The 20,762-nt window shown below is 43.4% G+C and overlaps 1 protein-coding gene across 1 annotated transcript in view; it reads left to right on the forward strand.

Moving 5' to 3' along the window:
* The window catches only part of LOC138296505 (CD109 antigen-like), a 775,136-nt gene that overhangs the window by 22,045 nt on the left and 732,329 nt on the right, over positions 1 to 20,762 (forward strand). Inside the window, exon 2 of the mRNA XM_069235676.1 lies at positions 10,909 to 11,069. Coding sequence (XP_069091777.1) covers positions 10,909 to 11,069 — 161 coding nt within the window. The remainder of the gene's footprint in view (positions 1 to 10,908; positions 11,070 to 20,762) is intronic.

The raw sequence follows: 20,762 nt of genomic DNA on the forward strand, positions 1-20,762 counted from the left end.
TTAACCCCTTCGCTGCCAAGCCTTTTTCCCTCCTGTTTTTTGCAAAGTGCTTAGCTGTGGATTTTGGCCTCTAGCTCAGCCAGCACCTAGGGAAACCTAGCAAACTGTGCATTTTTTAAAACTAGACACCTAGGGGAATCCATGATGGGTGACTTTTGGGGCTCTGACTAGGTTCTGTTACGCAGAATCCTTTGCAGACCTCAAAATTTGACCAAAAAACACTTTTTCCTCTCATTTTGGTGACAGAAAGTTCTGGAATCTGAGAGGAACCACAAATTTCCTTCGACCCAGCGTTTCCCCAAGTCTCCCGATAAAAATGAACCTCACTTGTGTGGGTGACCCAGGTGCCTGCAACAAAAAACTGCCAACAACCTTAGAGATTGAAGGGATAGCACAGCGAGTTGCTAATCACATATTTTTCTTTTCTACATCTTTTAGGCTGACTCTGCTTTGGGGACCCACACAAGTGAGGTATCATTTTACTTGGGAGACTGAGGGGAACGCTGGGTGGTAGGAAATGTGAGCCACAGCGGTGATCCTACAAAGAAAAGTGAGGAAAATATGCTTTTTTAAGCATATTTTGAGGTTTGCCGTGGAGTCTGGGTAAGAAAATGTTGGGGGATCCAGGAAAGCCTCACCTCCTTGGACTCCTTGGGGTGTCTATTTTTAAAACATGTCTGGGTTTGGTAGGTTTCCCTGGATGAAGGCCGCACCCGGGACCAAAAACATAGGTCCTCTTCCCCCCACCCCCAAACACAGGTAGTTTTGCAATAGATCATTTTGGTGTGTCTACATACTTATGTGATGTTCCAAACAATAAAATTGTGAAAATAGACTCACTTAGGTTATGTTAAAAAGACCCCTCACCCACCAACCAAGTTGGTGGCATGCTTTATCATCGGGTCCCAACCGAGACACCTAGCGTGTCACAGCAGTGCTGCGACGCCTGATTACAGCGGAGCAGGTTTTGTCATTTTTACCATACATACTGGTTGGATTTGGCACGAGGGTGAGTTATGGTTCAGTGGATCAAATTTTATTAACAAGAGTTTTCACAAAAATGAAATGCACTGATAATAACTGAAAGGCCAAAAAACTGAACCAGTGACTCACAGCTCGTGAGCTGTAAAGCCACGACAAGGCACCAACTGCTTTACAGTCCATTCACACACCTTTCATACATGACATGCACAAGACCATTAACGCCGCCAGACACGGGCCTAGCACATTACAACACACGCTTCGACAGACAGCACCACACAAGGACCCATCACTTACATATGCCCACATGCCTGATACAGCAGTCACACCAGTTGATGGGAGTGTGTGGACTGGCGTTTGGCTGGCAGTGTGTTGCACTAGCCAACAGCAACTCAATATGTACACCGTCAGCCAAGCGCCACTCTACACACAATGGCATCACTTTTTTTTTTTTAAACAAAGAAACCACTAACTAATTAGAAATAATTACAAAACTGCAAACACAAAAGCTCTAACTAAGTACATGACAAAAATGCCAACCATGAAACTGAACACATGAAAATATAAACTCATGGTAGTTCCCAGTAATTCTTCTGGGTGTGATAATTCTTGAAACAACCACCCACACACAGCCCAGGCTTTGAAGGGCAATCACCCTCCAGATACTGTTTCAAGCACAGACACTACATTTCGTAGCTGGAAAGTCTTTTTTGGGTGTGGGAGGAATAAGTTCAGCAAAGTGGCGATCTTTCAATCTAGCCACATCCTCCACCACGGCTTCTCTAGGAACTCTTGCCTGTTCCACCACAATAAGACTCCTGAAAATTCACAAATGTCATCTTTGACTCTGGAGACCTATCCTTAAACAGAATAAAAACATTAAAAGTTGCCAAGCGGAAGAGGTGAATTGCTATCTTCTTATACCAAAGGTAAGACTTATGAATAGCAGTATAAGGTTCCAGCCTCTGATCAACTCTATCTATACCTCCCATGTGCTTATTATAATCTAAAATGCACACAGGTTTGCGCACTTCAGCAACCTGGCCCCAAACAGTCACGGGGGAAGTACTTTTATCATGGATGGTACTTAGAATGTAGACGTCCCTCCTGTCTGAAAATGTCAAAGCTAGCAGCTCATCATTCCGCTAGGCACTGCACTGTCCCCTCTCAAGTTTTTTTTTTTTTTTTTTTTTTTTTTTTTTTTTTTTTTTTTTTTACAGGTAAGCTCCCTTGGATAGCCTTTCCGGTTACAATGAATTGTGCCACAAGCAACAGTGTCCACTCTAAACAATTCCTTGAACAACTGCACTCCAGTGTAGAAGTTATCTACATACCAATGGTGACCTTTGATGAATAGTCGTCTACCAAGTTCCCACACAATTTTCTCAGTAACACCAAAAGTGGGAGGACAACCGTGGGGTCAATACTTGAATCCCTACCAGTGTAGACATGGAAACTATACACATATCCTGTACTACTTTCATACAGCATATACAATTCCATATCGTGCCCTCTTGCTAGGAATGTACTGCCTAAAAACGACTCTTGAAGAGGACCAAAGACTCGTCCACAGCTATTTCTTCGCCTGGAACATAGACCTCTGAAAACCGATCTACAAAATGATCAAGGACAGACACAATCTTAAAAAGACAGTCAGAATCAGGGTGATCTTGTGGCAAGGCTAATGCATTGTCAACAAAATGCAGCATCCTAAGACGAAGCAAATACCGATTATGACATATAGCTGTTGCCATCAAGGGACTAGTAGACCAATAAGAAGCCAGTGACAGCTTCCTTATCAACCCCATCAAAAGAGTCAAACCCAAAAACCTTTTAATATCCTCCACATTTGTGGTAATCCACTGGGTAGCTCTAGTGCGTGGCATAAGTCTAGCAGCGTTGTCCCTCAAATACTGCTCCGCATACAAATTAGTCTGCTCAACAATCTCTTCCAAAAACACATCATCCACAAATAACTCAAAGAAATTGACTGGCATAAAGTTCTGTTTATTGACTCTAGACCCCGGGAGACCAGTAAAGGCAGGCAAATCTGGCTGCTCCATGTTTGGGGCAACCGAGAGTTCAGGTCTTCTAACGGGAAACCTTTCAGCCCCAGGTTGCTGCACTAATGGCACATCAGTGTCCTGCTCTAAAACAGGCCCTTCATCTGCACAGAGAGTGGCTTCCTCATCAGAAGATTCCTCTCCGACAGAAACTTCACTTCCAGAATCTCTCACTTCCTCCTCTGCCTCAGATAGGGAGTCCGTCTCATAATCATGATCAGACAATGACTCAAAAAGCATACCAACCACCTGCTGAGTGGTCATACTGGGGCTAGCTATGATCTTTCCTACAAAAAGTAACTGGACAAATGCTCCACCAACAACCAGCACTGTGTAAGATAAGTAATAAAGTGTAGCTTTGTCAGTAAGAGTTATAAACTCAAAAAACTATACCGCTCACTTGCCTGAAAAAGCTTGACTCACCAGCAACTACTCTGCACAGACACAGCAATCACCAACGATGTCCCACTAATAAGAAAGAAAGAAAAGCAAATTAGAAATAAGACAACAAAAATATCATTGTGCTCAAATCTAAGGACAATTTCACACACAATCCTAAATTTAGTACACCACCTACAACCATGTAATTCATGCATGGCAACAATACTCCGTTGGAGTAAATTGTTTTTACTTACCTAAAACATGCAACTATTCATACTGCAGGTCAACCACTGCCAAAACCGCAAGGAGCCACAGCAAAGAAAGCGAAAGCTTTGAACTAGAACAAAAAGGAGAATTTTTTTTTGTATCACAAATGCAAATATTTTGCCAGTTGACAAACACCACACCATCAAGCATTTAGAAATGTGTGCCTAAGTGGATTCTGCCTCCCCTAGGGGCAGATGCGCCAACTAAAAAATAGTAAGTCATATGGCGGTGAGGTGCCCACTAAATAAATATGATTATTCTTCTCCGGGTCCTTTATAAGGACAATGGGTTTACATCAAGCAAGGCTTACATCAGTGTCAGTGTTGCTCCAATATCAATTTATTATTTGAAAGAGGCAAAAAAGCATAAACTAAGTGTAGATACTCATAGGTCCAAGAGAATGTAAATTAGGTAAAGATAATACAATCCGTTGCCTGCAGTATTATAGCCTCATTTCGAATATAATACTGCAGGCGACGGATTGTATTATCTTTACCGCACCTCCATTTCAAATTACAACGGTTCAATAGCTGATCAAATATCTATATGACTGACTGTTTAACAATTTTCTTCAACATTGTTTACTACAGATGCCTTGAGAAAGCCCTGGCCTACGCACCTTTTGGGGCGAAACACGTGTTGGCTGGCCTAATTTACATTCCCTTGGACCTATGAGTATCTACACTTCGTTTATGCTTTTTTGCCTCTTTCAAATAATAAATTGATCTTGGAGCAACACTGACACTGATGTAAGCCTTGCTTGATGTAAACCCATTGTCCTTATAAAGGACCCGGAGAAGAATAATCATATTTATTTAGTGGGCACCTCACCGCCATTTGACTTACGTTTCTCTTTTGGAGGACTAGGGTCCATTGTCCTCTGGTGAAGTCCCAACGCAACTAAAAGGCATTCATACACAGGGAGTTTTGTGGTTTTCTGGACCCCCTTTTTTGTTTTTTGAGTAACAACTAAAAAATAGGCCTATCTGCCCCAAGGGGGACAGAAAATACATTTAGTAGTGTGTCCACATGGGGAGTGACCCTTGCCCAAGGGGCCACCCCCAAACAAAAAAACACACACACACACTACCCTTGGTGCCTAAATGTCTTCTGCCCTCAACAGTTCTATGCCCACCACATAAATAAACATATAAACAAACATCCCTGGCGTTCTAGTGGTTTCTGCCGCTCTTGGGGGCAGATCAGCCTAAAAATAATAGGCGTATATTCCCCCAAGGGGGCAGAAAAGGCCACAGCAAACATGCCCCCCAAAGAGGAGCAACCCTTGCCCAAGGGGCCGCTCCTCGACAGAGAAACATTGAAAATAAACAAAACCAAATCCCTGGCGTCTAGTGGGCATTCCTGCTGCCCGATCGCAATGCGATTGGGCAGCAGGAATGCTCAAAGAGACACAGGGGGAAAGAAAAACCCTTTCCTTTCCCCCAATGCCTCTTTCACTGAAGCCCCCCACCCGCAGGAGGAGAAACTCACCTGTTTCTCCGTTCGCTATCTGGAAGCAAATGGCTTCCAGTCTGATCGGTACCCTGTAATGATGTCAGTGCGCGATCGTGCGCTGATGTCATCAGGTGGGGTGAGGGGGTGCAGGGGTGGAAAAAGAAGGGCTTCCCCCTTCCATCCCTGCCTTAAGCCCACGGAGGGAGCGCTCCGAGCTCCATGCCGAGGACGTAATGGTTACATCCTCGGCACAGAAGCACTGTGCCGGTGGACGTAACCTTTACGTCCCCGGCACAGAAGGGGTTAAGATGGGCAATGACTGTGTCATATTTGATTTTGACCAATAGCGATGGTGTATTTGTGTTCTGTACTATAGGGTATTCCTGTTCCAGCCAATCCACAGCTCTCTTACATCCTTCCCAAAGGTCTTTGGGACCATCATTTAAAACAGCACATACATGTCCTCTCTCAAAACCTTTGAAATGGTCACTATCTTCTCTATTTGAGTATTTCACACACTAGGATATCTGACTATATCTACACATTAGGATAAAGTAGTAACATCCTCAATAAGACTGACAGATATGAGCTAAAATGTTTCCTCAAAGAATATAAAAGCAAAATATATGAGTTAGACCATCAATAAAGCTAGAATATAGTTATATAAATCATAGGTACAGAGAACTCATTAAAGTTCAATATAAAATCCAGCATTGAGACAGAAGGGTGAACACAACCATATATGTTGTGAAGGAGTGGCAATGCATGCTTCTGAGCAACAGCACAGCAATGGCTCTGAAACTGGTCAAGTTTGCATTTGGAATACACACTGAAGAGGTAGCATACCTTCTTGCCGAATTCTTGAACCTCTTGAAAGGGAACAGGTGCATGAGGAAATATGCAGACATATTATTCATTATTATACAGCTACTTATTGACAATTCCATCCAGCCAGTAGCCCTATACCATCGCAGGATAGCATTTTGCTTGAGAAAAACTTGAAAAGGCTGGGATAATTGAAAACGCCACTGGCCGAACGAAGTGGGTAAGCCCAATTGTAGTGACAAAGAAACCTAAGCAATCAGGTGTATTCCGCATTTGTGTAGTCCTGAGGTTGCCCAACTTAGCAATTCACTGCAAGCTCCACCTCACCCCACCATCAGTGATCTGGTTGGGACGCTAGCTGGTTCTCCTTCGGTTAGGGTATCACAAGTTGACACTGCATCTCAAGGCGAGGTACATCATGACCCTCTTGACACACATGGGAGCTTCACCACTATCGCTGCTTCAATTTCGTCCTCTCCAGTGCTCAAGAAGTGTTCTAAAATGCTCACAAGTCTCTCAGGAGCCATCAGTGTGAGTAACAACATCCTTCTGTATGCTAAAATGATCCCAGAACACCACAAACGGCTCAGAGGGGAAATTCACAGAGGCCAAGAATCAGGGCTTACTCTGCATTGAGACAAATGATTAACTTCTTCAGATTCACGTTTTGCACAGATGGCATAGGCTTTGACCCCACAAAAGTGAGACGTGAAGGAAGTCCCAGTACCATCTAATGTCTCAGAAGTGAGAAGTTCCCTAGGCATTGTCACATGTTGTGGTAATTTTACACCAGATCTGATCAACCTGGCACAGCACTAAGGGAGCTCACCAAGTCTACAACCCTGTGGACCTGGGGAGAAGGCTAGGTGACGGCTTTCCAAGGAACGAAAGATGAACTATCGGCAGACACCATGCTAGTCTATTATCACCCATCCAGATGCACAACTCTGGCAGTCAGTGCTAGCCCGACGGACCTAGGGAAGGTTCTACCGCAACAATAAACCTGCAGAGACTTGCCCCCTGCAGCCTATTCCAGCTGATCCCTGGTGGCACCAAGGAGAGGTACACACAAATTGAAAAGGAGATAATGGCCATCCATTAGGTGTGTCCTCCTTTCCACTTCTATGTCTCGGACACACCTTCATTGTCACCACAAACCGTTAATACCTCTGTCCAAGGGTAGCTCTTCCAAGCCCCTTCGCCACATAGAAAAATGGATGCTCCAGTCCCAAGACTGATTGCAGAGTTGACTACAGACCTGGAGCAAATAACCCAGCAGATTACCTCTTCAGGCACGTGAGAGAGGTGACCCAGGAGGAGTCATTGAGGCAGAAGACATTGAGGAGTAAATAAGGTACATGGTGGAGGTACCCCGACTCTTACCTCTGTCCCTCGAAAAGGTTTTGCAGAGTGTTCCTAGCGAGCTTTATCAGCTGTACAGCCTAGGAAATGGGATACACTTAAGAAGCAGTTGGCCCTCCAGACTTTAGATGCTCAAAGGGTGCTAACATTGCTATACCAGGTGCGCCAGGAGCTAGCGACTGATGTCTTAGTATGCCTAATCAGAGATATGTGCCTTGTTATTCATAGCAGCCTAGCCGAGCACGTAGTACAGCTGGCACATGCTGGGCATCAAGGGGTAGTCAAGACAAAACATTTCTTTGGACGCAAAGTTTAATTACCGTTTGTGGACAAAATGGTGGAGGCCACAGTATGCCCATTCCAATGGTGCAAGTAGCTGGCTCTCCCAATCCGCTGGCTCCTATAATGATCAAATCCAATTCGAAGCAGCCATGGCCTTTCACAAGTCTGGACTTTGGATGGCTCTCAGTTGGGCAGTACAGGATGTTCTTGATAGATGAGTACACCAAATATCCCAAGGTGGAAAGTGTATCTTCCCAAGTCACGAGTGAGAATTTGCTGAAACTTGAGGAAAGGATGGCAACTCATTGTTTTCTTAAAGAACTTTGTACTGAACATAGCCCGCCATTTCACAGTCAAGAGTTTGTGGCTTACCTAAATGCATGGAACATCTGGCACAAGAAGTTGACCTCCCTCCTCATTGCCTCAAGCCAACTGAGAGGCAGAGAGGTTCATTTGAATACTCATCAAAGTAATATTATTGTTCATGCCAACCAACAACTTCTAGATTGGGCCATCCAGGCATTCTAGAGGGACGACAGCCAGTCCCCTCACTCTACCACCAGACAAACCCTAGGACACGCCATCTTGGGGCAGGTAGTCGTAGACAGTATTCTCCATCATCCCCAATGGAAACTGCCTCCCATTGATCTTCACGACATGCTGCAGAAAAGAAAGATGACCAACCAGTGAACGGTCGGTGCCGGAGGCCGAGGTGGTAAAACTCTGCACTGGGGACTAAATGTTCATTAAGGACCAGTACCTAGGGAGCAAGTTTTGATTACTGATTGAGAAAGATCTGTGGACAGTGATCCAAAGCCAGGGCACCATGATCACTGCCCTGAGAAGTGAAGAGATCATCAGGAACACTTCATTTTTAAAACTCGCCAACGGGAGACCAGAGGGAAGTAGGAGGAATAACCCTAGGCACCAGCTGAGACAACCCAGTGCCCTCTATTCGACTCAGAGACTGTGTGGTCTAAGGTAGGTGACCCTATGTCACCACATTTGACGGAAGGTATTGGGCAGACTGCATTGATGTTGATCATTACAATGTTTTTTGTTGTGGTTGAGAAGGATTGTAATATTTGCTGCTGGTGGGAGCATGTCATGGATGGCGGTACCACATGTAGGGGCAGTGCTTTGGAAACCCCCCACTGTCCACAGATGTTTAGTTCCACCCATTATGACGTGAGAATCTAATAAAAGGGAGGTGCGAAGAGGGAAGGGGCAGTGTACGTCCTCCAGATCCAGACTCTGTATCCTGTGTTTATTTCTAGGCCCTATCATTACGTCCCACGTAGCTTGGTGAGAGTCACGTATGGGGAAACTAGCCTTTCTAAACTCCACAGTCCTGTCGAGAACGATAACTATTTTGTACCAAATGTCTTTTGACTTCAATTGGCGTAATAAGAAGCAACAATTGAATCACACCAGCACTATTGCGTTTGGAATACTTAATTCAGTACTTCAAAGAATTCCAGAGAATGTTCCCAAATATTTCGAAAGTGCTGTTCGATATTCAGCAGGTTGTCAAGGGACATGAACCAGGCCCCTTGCCCAGTGGCCGTGGTATTCTCGCAGAGGCATGAAGGCAACTTTGAGGTGCAATGGGGTGACTTGGGAATTGTTACTATCTACATCACTGGATGAAAGGGAATGTCGGACATTTCGGGTATTTGTTTCAGGTTCTCTTGCTCTTTATGTGACTGCACATCTCCTACTGTGCTGGATTATAGTTGGGCTATGTGCACTATTGCTCTGATGTCCAGTGTCAGACTAGTAAGGTGCTGAGTGAGAATGAGCACTGGGGAAGGAGTGTGATGTCATGGATTTAGACTTTCACCTTGTGCGCGCTGCGCCAGCAATTCATGATTTGCAGCTTGTCGTACAGCCACTCACTGTGCTCACTGCGCCTGCATGCACATGATTTGCTAGTACCTAGTCCGCGTGCCTAATTAGTGGTGCTGCTCCATAGCCAGGTATCACCACTGGTGCACCTCTTGCATCATCATCTCTCAGCTAAAACTAAAAAAATATATAGTATGATCCTCCTCTTTTTCTTTTGGTAACTCTGTATTTTTTAGAGGCATGATTTGGGAAATAAATGTGAAGGAGGCGGAGAAGTAGGGGACTAGCACTAACCATATCCCTTCAGTGGCTAATTTGGCATTTCAGTCCCTCGTGGACTTCATTCATGCGCCACATCTAAGACTCTTATTTATGTTTGTTAGCATCCTTTTGCCAGTTGAGGAAAAGTGGCCATTACCATTATTTTAGGACTTTTTAAATCCCCTTTTAAAGACTATTTTTGTGCTGTACATGGAAAAGTACATTCTTCTGAAAAGTACTTCTTCCCACCCTGCTTAATGAGTTTTAGTGGCTGTTCTATGTGTCTGCCCACGTTTTGTCCACACTAGTGGATATCACCTGGGCAGGTGTCCCTTTAGCAGGGTCTTTCTCTCGTTTAAACTTTTCTGTACCTGTTTGCCAGCCAATGCACCGGCCTCTTAAAAATCTGCCCAAATGCCAACTCGAAGTATAAAATGTTTTTATTTTACAAAAGCAAAATGCCTGTGAGTCACGACGGAGATGGGCAGCAAGGGGATCACCAACTCACAAAAGAGCATGAGCTGCACAAACAGAGACAAGACCCTAATTTATAGGTTTTCATATACATTGCTTCATTGGAAAACAAGTGATGAAACAAACAAAGGGGGGACTCAGGCGTAGGATTCTAAATCCTCGGGAAAGCAACAAATACAAACCTTCAAACAAATACAGCAATGTAAACTCTCGCTGTTGGGTAACGTAATCAGAAATTTCTCTTTTTAAGAGCTAGGTATTTAAATTTAGCTAGGCTAAGTCTGTACATTTTTTTTCCAGCAAACCAAGCAAAGTGTGAAATCGCTAGGCAAAACATCAATTTGCCCTCTCCATTAGCTAGGAGCATCTAATGCAGTCCCCAATTTGCATAACCTTTTTTTGGGTTTTCTTCATACCTAATTCAAACAAGAATACATATGACCGAAACTGAAACTCAGATGGGAGGTGCACAGCTCTGTCATAAAAAGAATAAACAAAGTATGTTGAAAAGATACAAAAATTGTAAACTTGCATATGCTGACATAGTTGTTTGTGAATCTTCAGTGCCTGGCAAAGGAGTGAGGCTAAATACTTGTTCTATATATGAAATGGGACATTACATGATGAGATTCTTAGTTGCACTATTTTATTCTTTTGGTATCTGTATGTCTTGCCTCACTGTATCTTTATCCAATATTTTACTTTTTAGTCCGACATACCTAATCACCACACCTGCAGTAATTCGTCCTGGCCAGAATATTACCCTCGGAATTTCATTGCTGGCCGGTAATCAGTCTGACGTCCGAGTGACTGCGGAAATAATGCGCAACAATGACACTGTCCTGCGTGGTGAAGGACTGTTTACAACAGGTAAAATGCTATTTTGTGAGTAAAAGTGTTTTTATTGATCGTGGCGTTTGTGTCTAAGGTTTGGTGAGTGGTCGAATGCTAGAATGGTAGCGATTGGTTTAATGAATGACTGAATAGATGAATGAGTGACAGTGTGAATGAATGCATAGATGGATTTTCTCTTGATAAAAGGGGTGAGAGCACATGAATGGGTGAATGGTACCACAAACACTGGTCTATTAATTTAACAGCTGATTGTGTTTCAAGCTAATTTTGTGCTGCATATTATAAGGAAGGGATGGTCACAGCCCAGTGCCGGAGCAGTAACACTCCTAAGGATTCTGCTTCGGGCGAGGTTGATAGATCTTTTCACCCATAATAAGGCTGTGAGGTTAGAGGCATCAAACGTACCCAACAATCATTAAAGTGAAAGTGTGACCAATGAGGTCACACAAGGAATACTCCAGTCTGAAAAAACTGCAAGGGTTTTTATTACAAATTGGGACTCAAAAGTTACATAAATGATTCTCAAAACAAGAATGTAACGATACAGTATCATTATAGGCTTTTCAAGCCTCCTAAAGAAGTTGAAATGAACTAACATCAAAAAGACAAGTTGTTCAATTAAGCCTTCACACAAAAGAATCTGAAAATGAGGAAATAAATGCTGTCTAATTCTGTTAAACGTTTAGGGCCATATGTATGAAAGCTTTTTCCCATAGACACAGAATGGGTAAAATCCTTTGGTACATCTGGCCCTTAGTTGTTGAATTCTACAATTTAGTAACCTGAACAAGGGATTACCCTACGAATGAGCAATTTCATATTATTGGTGTGCTAGGTCAAGCACATGTGGTCAAAAGGCAAAAATGCGAAAATGGCAGAAGGAATTCGGAAAAAGGAAGTCTGGAGAAACAGGTGACTAACTAAGGTTGGCAAAAGTAAGTAAAGAGAAAAAGGGAAAGCGTCAGCATTTTAGAAGCTCGGCCAGGAATCTTCTTCCCTGGGTCAACGGAAAAGATCTCTAAATCTCAGCAAAGCATCTCAAAGGGGAAGAGGGTAGAGAGGGCTTTACCTCTGAGTCCAAGGGGTTCAGCAAGTATCAAAGACTGGGGAAAAGTCTGCTCTGCAGGGTCTGGAGTGGGACTTGGCTCAAGGGAAAATGAGTAGAGTGCTGCAAATACATCTGGGGAACTGTTTATTAAAGTTCATAGGGCACAATGATTCACCCATTCATCACTCCATATGACACAAAAGATGAAAACGTCCAATGACAAGCAGTCATATGACAAAGACTGCAATTATCAGTGAAAGTTCCCATGTTCTTCATGTGAAACGACTTCCATCTAAGCTCATCCATATGAATTTAAACATTTGTATATACATTGTCACCTTCACAGTTCCAAATGTTCTATGCTCGAGCTCCCTGTGTCTAAAACAATAAAGAAACTATTACCAAGCTAACATTCTCATGAGAACGATGTCTGAAAGAAAATTACAGGTTAGCAAGATGACTAAACATTTAAATGGGGCCTTACAGGCCCACTAATGCTAAGCAAAGTTAATTAAAACTGCACATTCATTTATGCAGTAAATTTACATTTAACATGCTGAAATATACATGCAATATTAATAAGCTCTGTCAGCATTCACATTAAAGTAATTTCAAAACAAAATAATTCTGTTAACCCTTTCATGGAACTATAATGCAGAACTACATTTGCAAGTTACTTTTGAAGTACTTTTCTTTAGAAAACTACTCTTGTTTTAGTGCAGACTGTTAATTTACATCATGACTTATGATATAAAAACAAATTAATTTGTTAAAATGAAGTTAAAACGCATACCACCTCACTTTTAACTACTGACCTAGAGTGAATACACAATAATAAGGCTTTCAGTGCACCACTTTTCAACAAACCTATTATCAAAATGCATAATCTGTCATGTATAGATGGTCACTGTGACATGGGGTCACAATAATACAATTTCTGCTACATCACCAGCAATGCACAGGATTTATTTCCTTCACCTCACACTAACAGCTGAGCCTTTTAGATTGTCACATGGATAGTACGGTGATGAGAAACATCATCTCAGGATGCCTTGTCTGGTGGACAAGATTCTGTTTGCAACCGGTCACCATAAACATGGTGTGATCTAGGAGACATAGGGGGTCATTCCAACCCCGGCGGCGGTCGCCGCCCGCCTGGCGGGAACCGCCAAATGGCCGCTCAGCGGTCGAAAGACCGCTGGGGCCATTCTGACTTTCCTGCTGGGCCGGCGGGCGCTAGCCGATATAGCGCCCGCCGGCCCAGCGGGAAAGAGCCCTGCTGCAACACAGAAGCCGGCTCCGAATGGAGCCGGCGGTGTTGCAGGTGTGCGACGGGTGCAGTTGCACCCGTCGCGCTTTTCACTGTCTGCTAGGCAGACAGTAAAAAGCATACTGGGGCCCTGTTAAGGGGCCCCTGCACTGCCCATGCAGTGGCATGGGCAGTGCAGGGGCCCCCAAGGGCCCCAGGACACCCGTTCCCGCCAGCCTGTTCCTGGCGGTGAAAACCGCCAGAAACAGGCTGGCGGGAAGGGGGTCAGCAGCGCCGCCATGGAGGATTCGCCCAGCCGGGGGAAAACCGGCGGGAAACCGCTGGTCCTGGTTTTCCGACCGCGGCTTTACCGCCGCGGTCGGAATGGGCAGGGAAGCACCGCCAGCCTGTTGGCGGTGCTTCCGTCGTCCGTGGCCCTGGCGGTCATGGACCGCCAGGGTCAGAATGACCCCCATAATTTTTTATGGCTGGAGCTTTTCAAAACTTTGTGGCACTGATGCTTCTCACTGCATCATGGTGTGAGTACAGGAAGGGTGGGATGAAGTTGAGTAATTAACATCTATTCCGGAAGGTAGGAGCTGGGGGGATACAGGTGGTAGTATGAGACATGAGGCAGAATGAGACAAAAGCATGGAGATGGGGAAAGTGGGAAAAGTCACAGCAAGGACCATGGATATCTCTAGTCTATGCTGATGTTAATGTGATTCCATCGTCTTGTAGCATCTGTTTTTGGAATGGCAACTCCAAATTTCATGTATTTTTCAACTCTCTGGTTACCACTTCTGCAATATGGAGGTTTGTGCTCCATATTCCTTTCCTTATTCCTGCATTGCAGTGGAAGCCAAAACTTGAAAACTAACATCTCCTGTCCCTTTGAAGAATCATCTCACTGCTACACCAATGACATTTGTGTATGTTGGCAAATGATGCAACTGCATTAATTGTGACTGACACATATCACACAATGGCTGATCAATGTAGACTGATCAATAGGACAATGACTTACAACAATGATGGATTAAGGAGGCTAACATGTCCCTTTTGATGCATAGATCAAGTGGGCTGAGCAAAACGATCTTCCTCTAAAGAGACTAAACAATGTGTTAATATTGTGTGTTTTGTGTACGTCGGTTTATTATTGTTCTGAATTCTTTACAATAACATGCAGCTATAAAATATGCCAAAGTTTCATCTGCATAATGAAATATTTGGAGTATATACCAAAGTCCCATCAAAGCCTTTTGTTTGCTATATTGGTTACATAGTTTTGAACTTGCATGTATAAACAAGGGCTTGCTGTTTCATTTTGGGAATAATGACTTGTAAGTGACTTCCTCTTGAATCTTGTAGACAATATCAACACCGTTCCTGCAGTCTACATCAATCCCAGGGTGTCTACTTTACTACAAAATAGCACTGGGGGCAAGGGAAATCATTATGGTGTTTATATCTAAGTTTCTAAAACAAGAAATATGTGAAAATGCTACTTTGCACGACATAATTACTCTATAAAATGTAAATCTGTAATTTCCCACTTCCCTCTGATCCATCAATTAACTTACATTAGAATATGCAACACTATTCACCAAAGAACAGTAACGAAGGGGATCCCTACCTCTATTTTTCCTTTAGATTCTATCCCAGTATATATATATATTTTTTATTTCTTTTGATGACTAACAAAATGGTAGGTCCTTTTGTGTTTGTTGAGGTCTACCTGTTTTGTTCAATTTCTGTTTTTGGAGGCTTAATAGAGAAATACTTTAGGGGACAAAAGTCCTTGGCTCAGTAGCCGAGTGACATTTTGCTTCTCCTTTTCTCAGACTGACTGATCCAGTATGTTTTCCTGTGCAGTAGACCCGCATCATAAGTGCAATGAGAGGTGATCAAGGTGGTTCTGCGTTAATCAGCAAAGGGCTTGGATTCTATTTGGCTGTTGGAATCCTGTATATTTTTTATGCTTTCGGCTGCGGGGAGCTCCCTATGCTGAGTGATAAACATAAATACCCCCTCATATTCCTTTCCCCGTACACTCCCTCCTACACTAAAGTCATTGTAAAGCCAAGTGCCTGGGTTGGCTGCACATAACAGGCTGCTTTGTGTTCAATTTCTCTGGATGAAACTAGTTCTAACAGGTATCCCTGTTGCCTGAGAAGAGCAATATCTATACAAATACAGTATGTGACAATTTATTCTTCACAGAACATTAATGAAAGGAGCTAACATCAGCAAAGCATGTCAATTACAGTGAAACCCATGCAGCTCCAAAAAAACTCAGAGAGGATGGAATCCAAACAAAGAAGGTTTCATTAGCAGATATAATAAAAGTTACAAATCACTCAATTCATGCAAAAAGCATGGATATCAATATAATTATGCAGTCTGAATTTGCATATTACAAAGATGCAAAATATATCACCCTACAGAGCACAAAATATAAAATAGATTGGTTTAATAAAATTATTTCTTTATTCTAAAATAAGCATCAAAAGTGGCAAGGGAAAGCTGAAAGAGAAATGTGTCATCTTAGAAGAACCAATGTAAGATTATTTGGAAAGAAACTGACTATGCTGGTTCTTTGATAGGATAACCATTGTATCTTTAGAGCCAGGCCTCAAAATGAGAACAGCTGAAAGCAAGATAATGATTGTGGCTTGTTTCTAGTTGTACAAAATGGCTAAATTGTTTTCGTCGTCACAATATTGATTAACTTATGTACAGCAGTCTTCATGAGTTATCCCTAGCCCTAATCTATTTTCTCCTAGAAGGACAACCCTTCTTTTGTACTGAAGCCAGGCCCTAGGAAATCACCAGTTATTCATTAAAGTATAGATTGTTATGATGACTGTGATCAACTCAAGGACTGTAAACTCTTATTATGGTAGCATTAATCAAGGAGGTTTTGGGAACACTGTTCATTGATTATCAAACTCCCAGAATATTGGGTCAAGTTCACTGTCTGTGAAGTATTTCTACTCTGGGGCAGAATACCGTCAACTAGGTAAGCTTTTCCACCTTGATCTTCTGACTACTGACCGTTTATCTCTGCGGTCACCTAATCCACTTGACTCAGTCTCCTCAGTGACAGTCTGTAGGATGCATTCCACAGATAAGCTTGGTCTCAGTCTCTCATGATTCCTTGTCCACCTTTTTCTTTTACGGTCACTCCTGGTCATAATAATTGGTCCTTCACCAGGATCAAAGTCATTGATCTCCTATGCACCTAGCTGATTCACTGTGGCTACTCTTGGCTCATTCGCCAAAGGCTGAGGACATGAATAAGATCGACTCTGTGTCACTCTTGGATTTTGAATCACTGGTTGACTCTGGAATGTGTCTTGGTACTCTTTTCAACCCCCCCACTCCTTTAGGGTAATCAAGAGTTTGACTCTGTCAATCAGTGGTTGTGATCACCACTTCTTCATCTGTACATCTCATCTGCATGTACCCAGTAAGGCAGTCCACCTCATTTGAAGACTGTGTTTGTGACCAGCATCACCACAAGGGACCATACTATCGGAGCTCCAGACATATCTTACTGATGTGCTTCTTCACTTGAGCCCTGTCACCAGGACTAAGGTTGTGGCACTGCTCCGGATGCAGGAGGGCAGTGGCAGCTTTAATCTGGTGAGAGACAGAACACATAATATCAGCAAGTCCTTTGTATTAGTTGAGAACCGCATCCACTGAGATATTAAAAAGCTCATTAGCAGGCAATCTCATGGCCCTTCCCATTAGAATTTAATGGGGTGACAATCCTGGTGGCTGATTGGACGATCTTCATAAAGTTATCAACACCAAAAGAAAGGTATCTGGTCACTTCAGAGAGGTAGACCACATACTTTCGCACTAGCTGGAACTTCAGCATCCCATTCACCTGTTCAATTATGGCAGAAGTTTCCGGTCAGTAACTATAGTGCAGTCATTGTTCAACCTACAAGGCTACACACAGCATTCTCAGAATCATGTTATTAAAGTAAGTTCCTTGGTCTGACTCCAGAGAACAAGGAATCTGAATTCGAATTCACTCAAAAACAGCTTGGCTACAGTGAAACTATCATTCCTCCTGGTTAGGTAGGCTTCCACCCAATGGGAGAAAATACACACTACAACCAAGACATAGCACAGCTCGATGCACACAGGCATTTTGATAAAATCCAACTCATTCTTTTAAAGGGACCTCCTGATCTCCCTAGGTGACTCATGGTTACTGAGGTCCTTCTCCATGCATTCAATGGCTGGCAGGTAACACAGCAATGGCAAAGGTTCTCTGCCCTTGCTCTGAAATGGGTGTTAAACCACTTCTACTTAAAACACAGCAACATAGCGTCTCTTCTGGGACCATGGAAATGCCTGACTATTGGCGACAACAAGCTGTCTGGCAGCTCAGGTCTCCCATCTGCTAAAACCCAAATCTCACCCTCATTCTTTTCAGAGCTTGCTCTAACCCAACCCTGCTGTTCAGTCTCTGGCACTTCTCCCTGCAGTCTCTTGATGTCTCCCCACATGTCAGCAATAGTCAACAACATATTGAAATTGGTCTTCTTTTCAGATCAATTAGAATATTCTCTGTTAAATGCTCAGGGTCCATGAGCTCAATATTGGGCTACTTCATGGGAATGCCGATTGCCGGCTGGAACATTGCCAGTACTGTGTTCTGCAAATTTAACCACTTCAATCTCTTGAGGCATCTGTAACACCTTCAATAGTCTCATTATATAGCCATTTTATAAAAGAGACCCAGATGATGTCATGAACCCTCATTGTGACCTCAGCTGTCCAAAGCCATATTCACGATCCATTAAAATAGTGACTTTCAATTGGTCCAAGACACAGCAAGCCCCAATAAGAGTGACCAATTTAGCCTCTTCTGTAGAAGTCACACCACTGAGCAAGGAGGCTTTCACTACACCTTCTGCCGTACAGTCCGCATGAGCAGCTCTCAAATTTCCCCCATTATCTCTCAAGCAAGAGCTGTCCACAAACAGTGCATAATCTGACTCTGCAATGGGTTTATCCTGAATATCAGGTCTCGGCTTGGTGCACAGTTCAATGGCATTGAGACAGTCATGCTCAACCTCTTACCCATCAACTTCAACATCAGGCATTGGTAGTAGTGTGGCAGGATTTAGAGTTGAGCAATTCTTTAGGGTAATGTTCTCTGCTGCAAGTATGATTTTTTTCTTGCTTTTTAAGGTAGCTGCTGGTCAGGTACTGTGCCTTAATATGAGTGAGGGGTAGAGGTGGGTGATAAATTCCACTCCGCTGGAGGAGTTGCCAGAATTTTGGCCACTCCACATTATGATGCAATGCAGAGTTGTGGCCGGATCCTGCCAACTGCTGCTTGGTGGAATTGTTTCTGTAAAACAGCTTGCCAACAGTAAGTTGGCTAGCGCAAGTGAGATTTGGCATCTCCTAGTGAAATTTGCAGTCGCAATGAGGGTGAGATTTCCATAACACAGGCGGTTGTGACCATTCATGGTCAGAAAGCTGCAGTTTGAGTAGAAAATCTGCTTGAGTGGCAGCAAAATGAACCCAAGAAGCAGCACCCACTGGCATGCCGCATGATGCCATTCATGCTGATTTTTCAGCGCAGAGCGAGCTCCCGACACTAAAAGCAGCTCAACCTGTCTATTTCAGCCCATCCGGAGAACTTTGCAGAATCTAACAGAGTTTTCATATAACTTGATGGAGGTCTGCAGAGTGAAACTTCACGAGTTCCGCCCACCTCCAGTGAGGGATACTTCTCTTTAGTGCTGGAAGATCACTAAGATCACTAAGATTACTAAGATTACTTTAGTCTCACGTGGCATGATGCTGACACCCACTGCCACTACTGCTTTGATGCAACCAGTTAGTCTGGCAGCTACAAGGTCAAGTGTGGCTTAAAAACTGGCAACATGTCTTTAAGAATCACCATGTGTTCGATATAGCACTGAGAGGGCATAGCCCTCCCTCTCACTACAAAATAGTACAAACTTTTGAATGCAATTTAGCATTCACAGAACCGTGGCATGGCGGAGACTTTCAGCTCTAAGAAGGCATTCATGCTTTCATTGTCCCAAGATACCCGATCAGACACATCCTTGTGTGGCAACATTTGTAGAGGATTCTCCACTAGGATAAAATTGGGTATCCACTGACGACAGTGGCTCACCATTCTCTGAAACATTCTTACTTCTCTCTACGTTGTGGAATGGTTCATTTTCAGTATGTTATGAATTCTCTCTTGTGATGCATTCCTTACTCCCTTCTCTATGTGATATCCCGGTAAAGGGCTTTTTTCTGACAATACTGCAACTTACTTGGGGATACATTATGTCAATTTTTTGACAGATCAGTTAGCAGAGGAATAGTCTTGTCTGCATGCCTCTTGTGACAATGATGTCACCAACAGATTGTCAATGTATTGGATCAGGACTTAACCATGCAGTAGCTTTAGGATCTAGTTAATGATTGAAGGGCGTTCTGTATATGCTAGTGGAGCGCTGAAACATGCCGGAATTCTATTATCACTTTGTATAATGGAAGAGAAAAGAATGCTTGATGTAAATCAACTGTGAACCAGTTGACTTCATAGGGAATCTGAAACAATATCACTGCAGGATACATTATCACAGGACAATACGGGGCAACAATGTTATGAATCTTTCTAATGTCCTGCACAATGCAGTACTTGCCAGTAGGTTTCTGTAGGCCCATAATAGGGGAATTACATGTGCCCCCAAGAATGTCCTTCAGAGTCTGTTTCCCTGTCATGGAGTCGATCACTGGAGCACTTAGACCCACTGTTTCTGTGTGAGATTATACTATGGCATTCGAGGATATTCAGTATTTGGTTTCACTGTAATTCTCATCACAAAACAAAATAAAATGATGGACGGGGTGTTGAAACATTTCAAATGTTCACCCCAGTCACAGATCTTGGTTTAATCCATTGTTATTTTGCTCGCTATGTCACCCCAGTTTGGACCCAGCCATATGTAAATTAGTCTTGACCATGTTCCCCATTGGAGCAATTCAGCCCGAACTTCCAGGCCAGGTCCTCCCAGGACAGGAAAAAAGCATCCTGAGACCGGTTTCAGGGTATCGCCCTTCATCAGCCAGGCTAGCTTGAATCCAGTGGCACAGCGAGCAACTGCTACCTAAACAAGCCCTCAGCTGACCCCAGCGGCCTCAAGAACTACCAGCCAATCTCCCTGCTCGCTTACATGCACAGCCAAAGTACTCGAGAAGGCCATTAACTGACAGCTCACTGACTACCTAGAACAAAACCACCTACTCGACTTTGATTCTCCTCGACCAGTCTGCAGCATTAGACATCATTGCACACCACACCCTCACCGACAGACTCAACAACATCGGCATCCAACAGCACGCCCTCAAGTGG

The sequence above is a fragment of the Pleurodeles waltl genome, chromosome 5 (genome assembly GCF_031143425.1).
Source record: "Pleurodeles waltl isolate 20211129_DDA chromosome 5, aPleWal1.hap1.20221129, whole genome shotgun sequence".
In the NCBI taxonomy this organism is placed as follows: Eukaryota; Metazoa; Chordata; class Amphibia; order Caudata; family Salamandridae; genus Pleurodeles; species Pleurodeles waltl.